Source organism: Netta rufina (genome assembly GCF_964035555.1).
Source record: "Netta rufina genome assembly, chromosome: 2".
In the NCBI taxonomy this organism is placed as follows: domain Eukaryota; kingdom Metazoa; phylum Chordata; class Aves; order Anseriformes; family Anatidae; genus Netta; species Netta rufina.
Window position 1 is genome coordinate 16808261 of NC_140124.1, and position 15372 is coordinate 16823632.

Below are 15372 nucleotides of genomic sequence, written 5' to 3' on the forward strand. Positions count from 1 at the left end.
AGCACACGCTTTTATTATTTTAAATGTTCGTGAAATTACTGTACAAAATGATGTGTGAGCAGTTTCCATTCAATATTGCCTTATTTAATACTTAAATAAAACGGATTTGATCTTAATGTAAACAGAAGTAACCTAGTTGATCCTGCTTCTCGTCTCATCCTGTAGCTATCTCAGTCTCTACACCCAGATCCGTTTCTCACATTCAGTCAAAGCTGAAGTTGAGGAAGGGAATCAGAAACATAGATAGCAAGGAGCCACATGTCACTATCAAGCTGTCACCCTCCTATGTCCAACTACTTTGCCTGCTTCCTTTAGAGTCACAATGAATTACAAGAAAAGTATCCAAATAGATAAGCCAGCATATCTGGCATGGAGAGGAGAAAAACTGACAGCAATTTCATTTGGATAATTGATCATGTATCTTGACTTCATCATCTTATACATAAGAAAAGGAAATTTCATTTAAAGCAAAGATTTCACAAGTTCTTACGAGTTACAAGTTCTTTCAGTTTATACCATGCCTCCTCAAGGAATTCTGCAAGACACACTAATCCTTTCTATTGAGTGAAAACATCTGTATCACAATTCAGAAAAAAAAAAAGATTCTACATTTTAATTTTCATTATACTTAAACCAAAATTAACTGGAACGAACAAGAAAATGAGATTGGAAACATCAGGAAAAAAAACAAGTTTGATAAACCTAAAACCAGCTTGAAGGATTATTTAAGTCAAATTATTCCCTAAATTCACATTATTCCACAAAAACATGATCTACAATTGACAAGTTTAATGAATACAACGCTTCTCTAATCAAAACAGAAATCTTTACCTACAGAGCGTATCAATTACTCTCTTTCAAATCAGTGAATTTAATTTTGAAATAATGTATATGTATGCTGGGGGGAGGGGAAGTAGAAGGGCCTTATAAATAATTCTGTAAAAAGCCACCCAGGCAAGCATGTCAACCTTTCTGTAACAAGTCCTGGCAAAGAAAACAAGAAACTCAAGAACTTTACATTTGTTTTGGCATATGCAAATTCTGCAAACCTGAAACAGTAAAGCAATTTCATGATACTCAGATACTGTCCAAATAGATGAAGCTCTGTAGTTACGGCCAACTCATACTAAAAGCCAATCTGGCAAATATAACAACCAGTCAAGCAAATCAAAGCATATATGCTGCCAGTAGATCTGTCGTAGTTTCACTTGACCTCAAAACAGCACTCAGAAGAACATACTCTCAATGACCAAAAATCCTACAGTGCAATACGAGCTATGTTCACAGGTTTGTAACTCTTGGACTTGATGATCTTAAGAGGTCTTTTCCAACCTATATGACTCTGTGATTCTATTCTATGATAACCTTCGTGTGCCGTGAGCTAAGTTCAACCACTCGGGAAAAAAAAGTTATCACAGGAGCATTACTTACAAAGTTAACTAACAATTTTTAATCTGTTCCATTTTGAAGAGGCCACTAATCTAGATCATTTGAATAACAAATATTCACGTTATTGTTTTATCTGCCAGTGGATCTCTGAACAGCTAGTTCAACTTTCTGCACTGAAGATGCCTCTGAGAACTGTCTTTAAGTAATTCTGTTTGAAAACATCTAGCTCTGCAAAAGTTGTCACAGTAAGCTTCCCCAATTGTTACTGACAACAGCAAAAATTGTGCCTAATTTCTATTTTCTGAATACTTCAGTTAAGCTAACTGGATCTTGCTGCACCTTTGTTTGCTAAAGAACTCTTTAAAGTTCTTTAATTTGAATGAATACTAAAGTATGCCATTTCTTTTCACTGTAGTTATTAACTGAATTAAACCCTTAATGCTTCCATTGCAACTAAACCAAGAGTTCATCAAGTCTCTTCTAAGGCCCAAATATCAGTTACAGCCTCTTTTTTTTTTTTGCCTCTTCTCTGAAAATCTCCATGTTTGCATCCTTCCTAAACTGAAAATCAAAGCAGAGACTGTATTCCAATAGCTGTCCCATTAGCTTTAAGAGGTAACCTCTCTCAGGTCCTACTTGATATCCTCTGATTATAAAGCCTTTCTGGCTAACACTGCACTCAGTATTTATGCTCTTAATTGCGTCAGGAGTTTCACATCTGTTTTAAAAGTCATCGCTATCTGCAGTCATCTTCCTTCTCTTAATACTTCCACTCCTTCCTGTAACATTTCACACAGCAGACCACTTTTTACCTGCAGAGAAGTTAGCATTTGCACTTTTACATAGCTTTGCCAGCTCTGTACAATTAAAAGTTTTTATTATTTGTCATTCAGTGAAAAATTATTGACAAATTGTGAAGAATCCTAAGATCTCTTCCTCACAGAAGAATCTAGTTCATTTTTGAGCACCTTGCCTTTGCTACTTGGATCAATACTGCATTACATGCCTTTTTTGAGTGATGACAAAAGCAGGAAATTATTTTATTGTATCACTGTTGTAGAAACAAAATTAGGTGTGTCTTAAAAGCAAAACAGAAAAATTACAGCATCAAACTTTGACATACTACTCCCTTTCAACGCTTCTCGTTGTAACAGGCACAGCAAGAAGCAAATTATTCCAAAGTAGCATGGGGTCTAATCAAGAAAGGCATTTAGGTATCTTGTTTTCCATTCCCTTCAAACACACCGTAATGCTGCTGCATACATAGAGTCACAAGTCAAGGCCACAAATATTTAGCAGAGTTCTCATAAAGAGAAAGTGAATAATGAGGTCTCTTGTCAGTCATCCACTCAAAAATGCATCTCCCTTTCCAATAACTTGGAAGTCAGAATGTCCAACTGAATGTTATTTTTGAGTAGTGCTGCAAGTAGTGCTCCTTTTCATCAGTTTCTAGTCAGAACCAAGTATAATTTGTCTTAAAACATGCATCTCGACCTCACAAGCTTGAAAGCACTGAGAAGAATCAAGTGCTGTCCAAGAGAAAAAGGCTGGATACACAAGCATCTCCTTCTTTCAGACCTATTAACCTGTGGCAAGATGATGGGAGTCTGCCAGTATTCATCCACCAAACTCTGATTTGCAGAATATTCTCCTCCCTCAACAGAATTTCTCACGAGACACTCGTATTTCTCCGAGCTATGCGGGACAACTCCAGGCTGTTTTGCTGATAGCCAAATTTTCTGAAGAGCTGAACTGAAAATCAACATTCAAGGGTTTTATTTTTGTTTTCATTGAAGGCCTGAGAAAAAACTATCTGCAGCAGGAAAATATTTGAAGTGAAATGTCAGGGTCAAGAGATGTATTTGGAATAATTTAAAGCGCTGTTAAAATTTACAGGATCAACTATTTTTTACAAGCTCACACCTCAGAAATTGACAAAATTTTGTCCCTTATATATTACCATAAATTTGTCAATCACTACAGATGAATGAATTTTAAAGTATTGTTCCACAAAGCAACACTTGGACAAAAATTTAAATAAAATTGGTAACTGGCATGTGGTAAAATTCTAATATTCTTCCCTGTGCATAGAACTGCAGACAGAAACACAACGTTCAGCAAAAATCTGTTAAGCCACAATTATTATTGGTTAGTATTTTTAGTAGCACCAAAGGAATACAGGTTTATTCCAAAAACCCCTGCATCATTAGGCTAGTCTTTCCAAGGGAAAAAAAAAAAAAAAAAGACTACTTCACTAAATGAAAAAAAAAAAATTAAACTTGTGCAAAACAAATAAGGAGAATAAGCCTGGTAGGAGATAAACAGTGCTCTTTTATGAACGCTAATATAATATTGGGATAAAGGAACAGCTAGTGAGGTAGTGAACTTAAGCACTTTTTCTAGGGTAGTTTTATTGTGAAAAGCTAAGAAATCTTTTCAAGTCCTTGAAGAACAGAAACAGAACCATCGAATGCTGAAGTTACAGCAGAAACACCAGCGGAGAAATACAACAATGTTCTGGGACCCTTCAGAATTCAAGAGAACACACTAACAGGAGATCAGTCTTGCTCAACATGTATAAATGCTTCTCTCTTCAGATGTTAAAGTCCAGAAATTCATTTTTGCTTTACAACCATGTATTGGCAATGCAAGGGCCTAAAAGCATCACTGTCAAGAACTGTTTTTCAATGCCAGAACGTTTTTTTTGGCCTTACTGAAGAACTTACGTAAAGAACAATTCCTCTGTACACCCAGAGTAAAGATATTCCTAGGAAGTGCCTGTATGAAGCTTAAACGTAATTCACACTGCAAGTTTGGTGCCATTAAACTACTGTTTTCCACCAGAAAGTTATTACAGCGCGTTGAACTAGAAGACACCTTGCAGAGGGCAAACGACACTGCAATGAAAAGCACCTCTTCTCTCAGCCAAACCAGACAGGCCTTTCCCTGCAAGTTCTGCATAATTTAATGATACTTGGCTTACCGATAGTCTGTATGGATTAGCTAAAAGAGCATGAAAAACAAACATAAATTGTGAATAAACACTATTTCCTCTCACAGAAAACACCACTGTCACAACCAGCAGTTCAGGAACTAACTTTAAGCAGGGGCCATTGCACAGTACAGAGCGATTCCAGAAAAAAAAAATAAAGAAAAAACAAACATAATTTGTAAATTGCTATCTTTACTACTGCCTGGCAGCAGGCAACTCATCAGAAACTACCAGTTTTCGTTGCTGCTTCTCATTTTCAGAAAAGCAAGCCAAAAGTACAAGTTCAAAAGCCCAGGCAACAGTTTGCAGAAGTGGAATATACAGGCTAAGGCTAGGAGCATACCTTCAGAAAGCAGGACCATAAGTAAACTCAACACAAAGGAACACTTTTTATGTATCAATGATACATATTAAAAACTAAAAGCAATTTGTCATTGACATTTTGCACTTCAAAACTAAAGGAAGTGCATACAGAAGTTATATCACTCACTGTGACTCCATTATCACACTTTCCATTTTTCTATTAGAGATTCTCACAGAAGAAGAAAAAAAATAAAACCCAGCAAATCCAGCAAAAAATACAGAAAAAAAAAATCAGAAATGTTGCCAAACATACGGAGTGAAGTTATCCTCTATCTACAATTTCCAAGTTTTGAAACAAACTCTTAATTTTAAGTGCAACCAATTGAAGGTACTAATATTAGTGAAAGAAGAAAGCAAGCTTTTATCCAAAACTAGAAAGCCACAGAAATCGACTTTTTCTGTCCTTTGTGTGTGTGCATTTGTCTATAATTCAGAGAAAAGCTGAAGTACTAACGGGTTCTGGAAACAAATTTTTAATTAAAAATAATAATAATAGAAGGGGAAAAAATCCCACCTCCATCATAGCCATCCTAACTACTAGCAGTAACTAGGAGAGATTCTTTTTATTCAGTTATTTATTTTTATACAAACTTGTATGTTGGGGTGGGATGCAGCTTTCAAAGCACGTTTCAGGGATGATCCACTCTCATTTGGATCACAGACTTCTCTCATCCCAGCTATCTCACAGTTACTGTGAGAGAACTGTTTTCATAGTAATGAATAATAACTTCAACAGCAGTTAACAGTGACTCAACACTTCACTATGATTCACTATTCTCAGACTTCCCTCTTTCCAGCAGTCCTGTAATTTCCTCTCTGCAGCAAGTGCTGCACAGGTAGCACTTGATTCTTGCACCTGCCCTAATGCCCTGTTTGTTTCTGACTGGTGGTCAACGATCGTGCTAATTTATCCATTTATTTATTATTTATAGTTTATTTTTCAAATGCCAGCTTCTTGTCCTCCTCTCCTGTGAGCGTTGCTCACACAGGAAAGGAAAGCTGAGCTTCCTGCTTCCAGCTGTTCCGTGTTCCTTTTGCAACGAGCATTCTGAACTCCTTCAGGAACCACTGGAAACAAAGCACGAAAACAATTCATGACAGAAGCTCCCAGCAGCAATTCCATAAAACTGGGGACTCATAAAATATTCCATTCAGGCCCTGCTAGCTGTAGCATTTTGAATGTTAGAACTGTATCACAGAGCAGAGGGAGTTGGTACTGAGAGTGCTCTTGACAATTAAAAAAAGCATGCAAAAGAAGTATTCACTGAAGTTCTGTGGTATTTTGGAACTTCAGTATCACAAGTTACAATCAAATTTTATGAAAATAGCATACACAGCATACAATCCAGCCAAAAAAAAATCATGCTGTGCATACTAATGTTCTCCATTAACGTTAAACAATTTATTATGATCATAACATGAAGTAAACATACATTTCCAACATCTCAAATATAAACGCAACAAAATACTCAGCGTTTTCTTCACTATAATAAACAACTGAGCATATTTGGTTAAACTGCACTTTTTTTTTTTTCCCCCCCCAAGAAGTTTTGCTAAGTATCTTTTCTATCATTAGTTGGTCTTTCTGGCACATGTATTTCAGTAGGAAGAAACTTCAGAAGGAAAACAAAACAAAACAAAACAACAACGTGAAGGCCACATCTTGCAATTCTTACTCCTAAATAATGTGTATACACACGCACATACACACACCCTTCCCCCTCACAGCATTCCCAAAGCTACCCTACACATCTGACCTCTTTGCTTTCTTTCCTGTACTTTTACACCAATATTATCACTTCCTTTATAGCTTTGAAAAGGCCTACAAGGATCATCCACCATCCTTGGGCACGGGAATGCTAAAATCTTTGTATTTCCCTTTTCTTTTTAATGGAAACACTCTTCCCCTTCTGCAAGGCCCTTCATACTTCTATTCCCTGTAAACAATGCCAGCTGTAATTCCCTATTTGTTACTGTTAAGGAACTTCACACTTGAATTGGTCTCACAGGACTCCTAATCTCTTCAAACTCCGCACTTGCCTATAGCAGCTGACCTAGAAATAAGAGATACAGAGAAGAGGGGAGCTGTTCATTATGTTTCAAACCCCTGCACACAGGGACAATATCCCCATGCACGGGGACCTGAAGGCAAGACCAAAGTTAATCCAGCACTTTTACATGCTAGACTTACCAGTTCTCTTTGGAAAGCAGGGATGTGACAAAAACTTGCAAGTTTTAGGATTAGTACAAGGTACACTTCGAAGTCCCTCTCCAGAGAACCTCCTGTCTCTGTACGTAGTCTCTTTCCACAGAAACCATGCTGTAAGCAACTCTGAAAAATGCTTTGTTTGCACTGTATCAGTATGGAGGGCCTACCCCAACCCAAGTTTTAAAGCCTTAATTGTAAGCGGCGAAATTTCTCACCATGGATACAGTTCTACGAACACAAAAGATTCTGCTACAAATACTACAGAAATAAGGGATGATGACAAATACCTTTACACAGGTACCAAAGCTGTTTGCAGTGGGAGGTTCTACCATTTCTGAGGTATTCATTTGAAATCAATTTAATTATAGCTCTTACATTTTATATGCGTCCACTCAAATCTTTAAATTACACTTAGCCAGTTCTGTATTTACCACAAAAAAGTGAACCAGTCATGACTAAATGAGTCTGAAATACCAATCAGCATGCTGTACTGGTGTATCTTTTTTATCACTTCACAGCAAAACTTAGTAAGGGTTATACAGGAATGACTTCTCAAAGATTAACTTGAAAGGGAGCAGGTTCGGTTAATTCAGCTTTCTGTTCAGCAGTAACACTCCACATTTTTGTTTTATTTTCTAAGGGATGAGAGAAAAACAGATGGTTTGTTTGGGGCTTTAATGCAGTTTGGGGAAATAAATACTGGAGATTTTTCATTGTGATTTGTTTTGGTAAGTTCAGCTAGATAACAGGAACGCAATAATATCTTTTTAGTAGTTACAAATCAAGCACCTCATTTTAAAGTAACACAGGGCAACTACAAGAAGAACACAACCAAACCTATTTTACACTGATGATGTAAGAAAGTCACACTGGGACTTCGAAGACAATTTTTAGCTTTTTAAAAATTTGTTATCTGCTCATTTAAACAAAGACAGACTTTTCCTTTTTCTCCCTTGTATATCTGCACCTGCAAAACTGTGTGAATATTACAACAACAAACAGTACCTCAGTGCAATTCAGCAGACAGAGGGCATGGTAAATTATTGGATGATGTCTTTTGGATATTAGCAACGTGCAAACGTCCACATTTACCTACATTCTAACACCTACCTTCAATTCATACTGACAGAAAGATTCAGTAAATCACAGTGGGACAGAAAAAAAGAACCAACAAGTGCAAACCTGTATGTAGTTACTCTGGAAGACAAAGTTAACATCCTCCTGCCCATACCTGCTCAACTTTGGTTTACTATATACAACGCGTAGTGCTTAACACAACTTTGGTTGTTTTGATTATGTTCTGAAACCCTTAAACTGGCACCAAACTAACCTTATTAACAGCACACACACACACAAATCACTTAGCCGTTCCATTACAGATGCTTATGTTTCAGAATTACTAACTTCCCTCAAACTGTTTAAGACTACTTCCTTCTCCTAGTTTACTAACATACGATGTAGACAGAAGCACTTTCAGATCAGAATACAGGATTTTTTTTAATTGTGTTTGCAGCCTTAGTAAGGAGAAGGGGCAGTAAGTTTCTAAGTGTTCCTTACACTTACAGAACTACAAATATTTCATTTTCCTCCATCATTACTGTGAACACCCACACATCAGGTCATTTACCAGCTATTCAATCCAGCCAGACTCAGTGAGAACTTCAAAATATCTTTCCTATCCTTAAAAACAGTTTCAGTACTCAAATAAGCAAATGTGCTCCCCATATAGAGCCTCATCCTCCAGATGTTTTCATATATGCGTAACTCCACTAAACATAGCTGCACTGAAACAAAAAAATTACTGATTGTAGCAAAACTCAGCAGAATTACAGGAGTATGTAGGACGAATATCTTCAGACAGGTGAACAGGAAAGAGAAGGCCGATGTGTGTCTTGGAAAGTAGCACAGAACAGCAGCCTACCAGTTTTACACATGCATTTGATTGTGAGATTCCTACGCCTTCAAGTATGATCAAATATAATGAAAACCAGCATACTAACAGAAGATGTATGTTTTTGTAATTCTTCTACAGAACCGTATCACATTATCAATGGTCTACAGAGCCTCTGTATTAATCCAAAAAAGGAGAAAAATTAGGAAGTATAAGAACACTTGGATACCATAAATATCCTTGTGGTAGTGAACTAGTATATTCTAAACGGGACTTCCAGACATTTTACTTAAACTATTACAAGTAACAATCCTGCAGCATAAATATATCCGTACATCACAGATTGTTAACTTTATATGGAACTTTGAATCAATGCTTCTTTGTTCCAAGTTCTCTACTGGAATACTTTATATTTGTTCTTCATATCAAGTTAGAATACTTACAAAACTGGGAACAGGCTTCCAAATTCAGTCAGTAAGCACAATTTTCTAAACTATAGCTGTTACATCTTTTATTAAAAGGAAAATCCTATTCTTTCCTGTTTCTAGGAGGCAGGGATAGAAAATAGTATCAGTTAAGAAATATCTGTGCATGTTATTACTATCTATCATGCCCTGTAAAAACACAGGTGAGCTGACTGACTCTAAGCTTCTGCCAAGAGGGATTCTAAGAACTATCTTTGATTATCATTCTAAGATTGTTAAGAATTCTACACAGCATCTAAATATGAAGCTTTTCTTCCTTTTTATGTAGTTATGTGTTTCAGAGGATAAACGCCATAGTAGAGCGTTACAATACACAAAATTATGTTAAAACAGCAATGTTATAGTCTCTAAGACAGCAACGCTAGTGAAAAATAATCTAGAATACCATTTCACGTTATTGAATGTTGCTGCATGTCTAAAATAAGTCAGACATGCTAATTTAAAAAAGGAAAAGTTTATATAAGCTTTATGATCCAAACAGAAACTCCTACACCTGTAAAAATAAGAAAATCAATAGGTATTATACTGCCAAAATGACTGCTTCCAACGAAACGTGCATTTTGGTTTCTCTGTAGTTTTCCAAGCACCAAGGCATACCATTTACTGCAATGTTCCCTTCACCTGAGTGGTAACTGCTCAATTTTGATACTTATGAGGATTAGTAATTGCTTAAATAAAGGTTAAAGATAACTCACCACCATCCCTCTCTCTAACTCTGTGAGTATGCACACTTTTTGCTTTACTGTGCCCTGTGTTGTCACCGTATTTGTTTTCAGGGCTATCAGAGCGCCGCAACATTTTATTTGGTGGTGAAGGATCTGTGGTGTCTCGCATCTTGTCATGACGGTGATCACCACCACCGGGGTGACTCTTGGATGAGTACTTAAGAGCCTGTAACAGAAGATGGCAAGAGAGCAGGCATTGACATTAGACAGAAAGTCACAGAAAAAAATTAACATCAGATCTAAATTTTAGACCTCTTTCCAAAATACTTTTAAAAGGTAATTAATTTTTCATTTCCCATTTATTAATCAACATTAGCCTTTCTAATTTTAATTACCTACATTAAAGCAACAAGTTCTGTAATTAGAACTCAAACCATTTGCTCCCACCATGATCCAAAGTTAACAACTGCTGTTAGGATGGACCTAATTTCTTTATCTTTCCAGTGATGGACTGCATACTTTCAGCAGTACATAGGCTGCAGTACTTCTGACACTTCTGGGAGAAGCACAAGTTCTACTGATATTAAGAGAATAAACAGAAAGTTGCATTGAATCAGTGTAAACTTTGAGTATGTCCTCCAGACTGTAATCGAGGGTGCTCAGTTTCACCTCTACCTTTAACTTTTGTGAGGTAGATTTCAGTACTAGCAACCTGGTAACAGATGTAATAAAAATCTAGAGTTTGGGGAGCGTGTAACTTGACAATTTGGGGAACATGTAACTTGACGAATTAACTTTAAAACGTTTACCAAAAATGACATGTTCTGCTTCTCTCTGACGTGCTTGATTTTGCAGCTTGAGCTTCTGAGGGGCAAGTGTTTACATTTACATGAACTGTCACTGACAGCTGCCCTGGACTGTCAGATTGCTCTTCACGGTGGCACAAATACCCAGAAATGTAATAAAACACTTCCATTATGTGCCCTAAGGAGAGGGATATCACCACACGCAGCATTCCCCACATTCACACCCTGAGAACCGATTTTTTTTTTCCCCATAGCCAAGGCAGAGGAATACAGCACCTGCCTGACGGAAATCCAGGTTATTGCCAGCAGCTCAAGGCTCTGATGTTTGGCGAAGGAGCCCAGCAGCTGGCAACCGTCGAAATTAACCCTCACACCCCCCCCCCCCCTCAAGTTACTCAGGGTCTCCAATCGAGCCCTGCTCAGGTTTCAACCCACAGCCGCAGTTTTGGGGCGAAAAAAGGGCTAAAGAAGGGGGGGCGGGGGGGTGGAACAAGCCTCCTTTTGTTTTTGGGAGGCCCCCACTCACCTCCCCCCGGGGGCTCCGCTCCTCCGCCGCCGACCCCGAGCCGCTCTCCCGCCCCTCCCCGCCTCTAGGCCCGAGCCCGGCCCGGCCCGCACTAGGCCTCTCCTCCTCGGCCCGGCCCCGGCGGCCTCGCAGCAGCTCCACAGCCCCGTCCCCTCCTCGGGCAGCCTCCCCCCGGCCCCTCACCACCCCCTCAGGCCTCCGGGCCCCCCTCCGAGCTGCCGTGGGGCGGCGCGGCCTGCGGCGGCGGCCGAAGCCTGGGCTGGAGTAGCTCCCCCCCCCCCCCCCCCTTCCCCTCCTTCCCCTCCCCTGCTCCTCCTCCCGGGCCTAGCGGCCGGCGCTGCAGGTACCTGGTAGGGCTGCGAGTCCCCCCTGCGGTCGTGACAGCTGGAGAGAGAAACGGAGAGAGAAAAGAGAGAGAAAACAGAGAGGCGTTAGGAGGAGGCGGCCCCGGGGCAAAGGGGGGGGGTGGGGTGGGGGGGGGCCCACAACATGGCGGAGGGGCCGGGGGCCTGAGGAGGAGGAGGAGGAGGAGGAAGGGATTTACCCATCACTGAGTCTCTGCTGTTTCCTCGCATACATTACCATCAATGCCCGGCCTGTGTGCGTGAGTGTGAGGGCACCAGCAGGCGACGGCCGCGGCCGGGCCACGGGCGCCGAGGGGGGAGGAGGAGGAGGGGGAGGCAGCGCTCCGCCTCACCGGGGGCAGGCAGGCAGAGCACGGCGGGGTGGGGGGGGAGCGGCTGGGCTGGGCTGCGAGCAGCGCTCACGGGCCCATCTCCTCCTCCTCCTCCTCCTCCTCCAGACGCCGGCAGCTCGGCCCCGTGCCCGCTCAGACGCCCCCGGAGCGCCGAGGCCGCCGCTGTGGGAGCCGCCGCGGCCGCCTCCTCCCCCCGCTGCGCCGCCCGCCGCCGCCGCCGCCGCTCCTCCAACTACATCCGGGAAACGCGGGCGCCGCCGCGCTCGGGCAACGTCGGCTCTTTTCGGCTCTTTCCGCCGCGCGCCGTCCCCGCTGTCCCCTTTGCTCTCGGGCGACTCTGCCTTCGGCAAACATCGGCTGCCTTCGCCCAGCCCCACGCCCCCCGCTCCCCGCCCTTCGGCAACCATCGGCTCTTTCCGCCGCTCCCTCCCCCCGCCCTCCTCTCCCGAGCGCTACCTGTCTTCGGAAAACATCGTCCGTTTCCGGAGCGAGGGCTCGTGTTATTTTCCACCCCCCCACACACCCTTCGGAAGCGCTCGGCTCTTTCCGCCACCCCGCTCGGCGCGGCCGTTGACGGGGCGGCGCTGAGGGGGCGAGCCCTGCGCTGAGGGGACCACAAGAGGCGGAGGGGGGCAGCGATGGGGCGCCCATAAAGGACCGGCTCCGGCTGTGAGGTAGGAAAGGGAAGGTCCCGGCTCGCCTCCCCTTCCGCCCGGGGACTTGATGTATAGGCAGGAGCCATTTTGTGCGCGGCGCGGCCGCAGCCAGGAGGCGGCCGGCGGGGAGGAGGTGGTTGTAAGATGTCCCTGGGGGGCTGCGCTGCTTCAGCGTCCCCCCCCTCAGGGGGGTGGGGAGAGGGGCGCTGGGGGCTCGGGAGGAGTGGTTGGGAGGGGGGTGGTGGGGCTGGGAGGGGCTGGGGGGGTCAGATTGGGTGGGTTGTGGTAAATTTGGGTTCTGGGGGCGAGGGGAGACCCGTTATTCCCCTTATTTTGCTTAAAAACATGTGGGTGCTGCTGGCTGTGCTTGTTCAGCCCCCCTGCTCAGCCCTCTCTGCCTTTTGTCTTGCCCCTATTCCACCAAGGGACACAGCATGGCCCACCTCAAAAACCGTGTATAAACCTTTAACAGCATATCCTCACCATGTCTCAGCCTTATCATCACATTATACACACTGTTACAGAACTTTCTATTTTCTCCTTGTTTCCCTTTGTTAGGGTGCAGAAGGCTGTTGCCAAGAAGAAGCCGTGGCAGAGCTCGGGCACAGGAGTGGAGGATGACTCAGCCGGGAGCTATTCTTCAGGGTTACAATAACGAGCTGGTAAAATACATTGAAGACTTATGTATGCAAAAAGAGGAGCTGAACAAACAAATCCAGCAAGCAGAAGAGGAAAAAAATAAGCTCCAGCATGAAATTCAAGCCCTGAATGAACAATTGGAGCATGTGTGTGAAAACCTGGACCAGAAGATAGCTTTGCGGAATGATCTTAGTAAAATTCTTAACGAAGCTGAAACCGCTTACATGAAGATTTTGGATAGTTCTAGAACTTTGCTTAATGTCCTGAAGAAAGAGGTGGGAGACTTAAAGCATACCCCAGAACTGAAAAGTAATGTAACGTGAAACTGTCAAGTGTTTGGAATCCAAAGTACTAAAATTCTGCTAGGTGAGACGTGGCTAGCCACAGAACTCTACCTCAGCAGTGCAAATAGAGAGGGACTTTCCCTTCAACCTTTCTATACAATTCCCATGGCTTTTAAATGCGTTAGGAAAAAATGTAGATTAAATAGATGAAATAAAGTTGATGTTTTGTTATTAACAAAATCTATATAGTCACTTAAATCACTGCAAAGTTATTGCAAATACGTAGTTGAGGCAGATTTGAGGCTGTCAGTTTTTTACGTGGTGGTGTTTCAAGGCTATTCTGAAATACAGGAAAAAAACATTTTACTGTTGAGCTTCAGGTGGTTGCTACTGAATGCCTGAATATTACTTTAAATCTCGACAGATCTTTTACCCCCACCTGCCTTCCCTGCCCTTTTTTTCTTTTCCCTACTTGCCCAGCTAGGAGACAACCATTGTAAAACTAATGGATGCAAGTAAATCAGATAATACTTCTTTTCACTTTCTGAGTACTTAGGGCCCAAATACTTAGGAACCAGCTACTTAGCTCCCTCCTTTTAAGGGGTTTGGAGGTTTCTTTCGGTTGCATGCACAAAGTCAGTGTTTACAGTCATCTCCTACCTGGAATTCAGTTAAGGTAAGAAAACATGCATAGTGCAGGGTATGGAAGGTTAAACTGTAAGAATCCACGTGGTTCGTGCATTTTCTGAAGCTATACTCAAAAACCTTGTATAGAAAGGAGTCACGCTGGTGAAAGGTTTAGGTACAAGTACATGCTCCCTGCTTGCAAGGCACAGCACTACAAGCAGCTATAGATACACCATGTATACTAAGGCCAACTATAAAAGAGATTGTAAAGAAGAGTGAACAACATGGAATTTAGAGAAATAAATAAAAATGGAACTTAAAAAGGAAAAAAAGAGATTGGAGGTAGATGGGCAGCTGTTATCCATTCTTATGGATGAGGCACGTAGTTCAGAGCCTTGGGAGGAGGACTCCAAACTGGCAAAGATCTCAGTCCTGTTTCTTATATCTAGAAGTCACTAAGTCTCTCTGTGTAAGCGCATGAATTTTGTCCTGCTCATTCACATATAGCAGCAACTTTAATCTGCTTTGTAAATCAAATGTTCATTCTGTAACAATTCACTGAACAAGTGCAATTGCAATTTCCCTACTTGATAACCATGTGTCTCTCAGGTGCGAGTATAAAGGGTATGCAGATGTGAATGGTTTCGGTAACGGCTCTTCACCAATAATTATAAGCAAATTTTATATCCTTCTGATTGCTCCATCTTTTGCGGCAGGGATTAGCGTGAGGGAGCTAATCAACAACGGTGTAGCGTTTCCACTGGCTTCCCCTGAGTAACGCTGAGGTGGTAAAATGAGATAACCTCAGGAGTGCTGTTACTATTGTAGTACCACCCTATTCATGGCACCCTTGTTTATACTGAACTGAAGCATAAAAGCAAAAATGTTTTTCTTTTAGTAGCTGAAGGGTGATTTGACTGGATGTATCTTGGCATTCTCTTTCCCCTTGGTCTGGTCATGGTAGTAATTACATCGCAATAGGATGTCTCTGAAAGGTACTAACTAAATAGCAAGGACTTGTTTTTTTTTTTTAAAGTTGCACGTGTAAATGGGTTCACTTCATTAACTGAAAGGGAGCTTGAAATTGTCTACTTTAAAAACAGCTTTTACCGGGGAAAGTTTACAAAGAGCAGTACAGTTAAT

General features: G+C 41.7%; 2 protein-coding genes across 4 annotated transcripts in view; one reads left to right on the top strand and one right to left on the bottom strand.

Moving 5' to 3' along the window:
* WAC (WW domain containing adaptor with coiled-coil) overlaps positions 1–12299 on the bottom strand; it is a 59348-nt gene extending 47049 nt beyond the window's left edge. For all 3 annotated transcript variants that reach the window (XM_084282913.1, XM_084282914.1, XM_084282912.1), the window contains exons 1-3: positions 11871–12299; positions 11674–11710; positions 10025–10220 (exon numbers count right to left, since the gene is read on the bottom strand). In XM_084282913.1, the coding sequence (XP_084139039.1) occupies positions 10025–10220; positions 11674–11710; positions 11871–11911 (274 nt within the window). In that variant the 5' untranslated portion in view covers positions 11912–12299. The remainder of the gene's footprint in view (positions 1–10024; positions 10221–11673; positions 11711–11870) is intronic.
* Positions 12300–13296: 997 nt separating this feature from the next.
* LOC311207132 (microtubule nucleation factor SSNA1-like) lies at positions 13297–13641 on the top strand (the record flags this gene model as incomplete). Its single annotated transcript, XM_084283032.1, has 1 exon — positions 13297–13641. The coding sequence occupies one exon, from the start codon at positions 13297–13299 to the stop codon at positions 13639–13641; it is 345 nt and encodes a 114-aa protein (XP_084139158.1).
* Positions 13642–15372: the final 1731 nt, after the last annotated feature.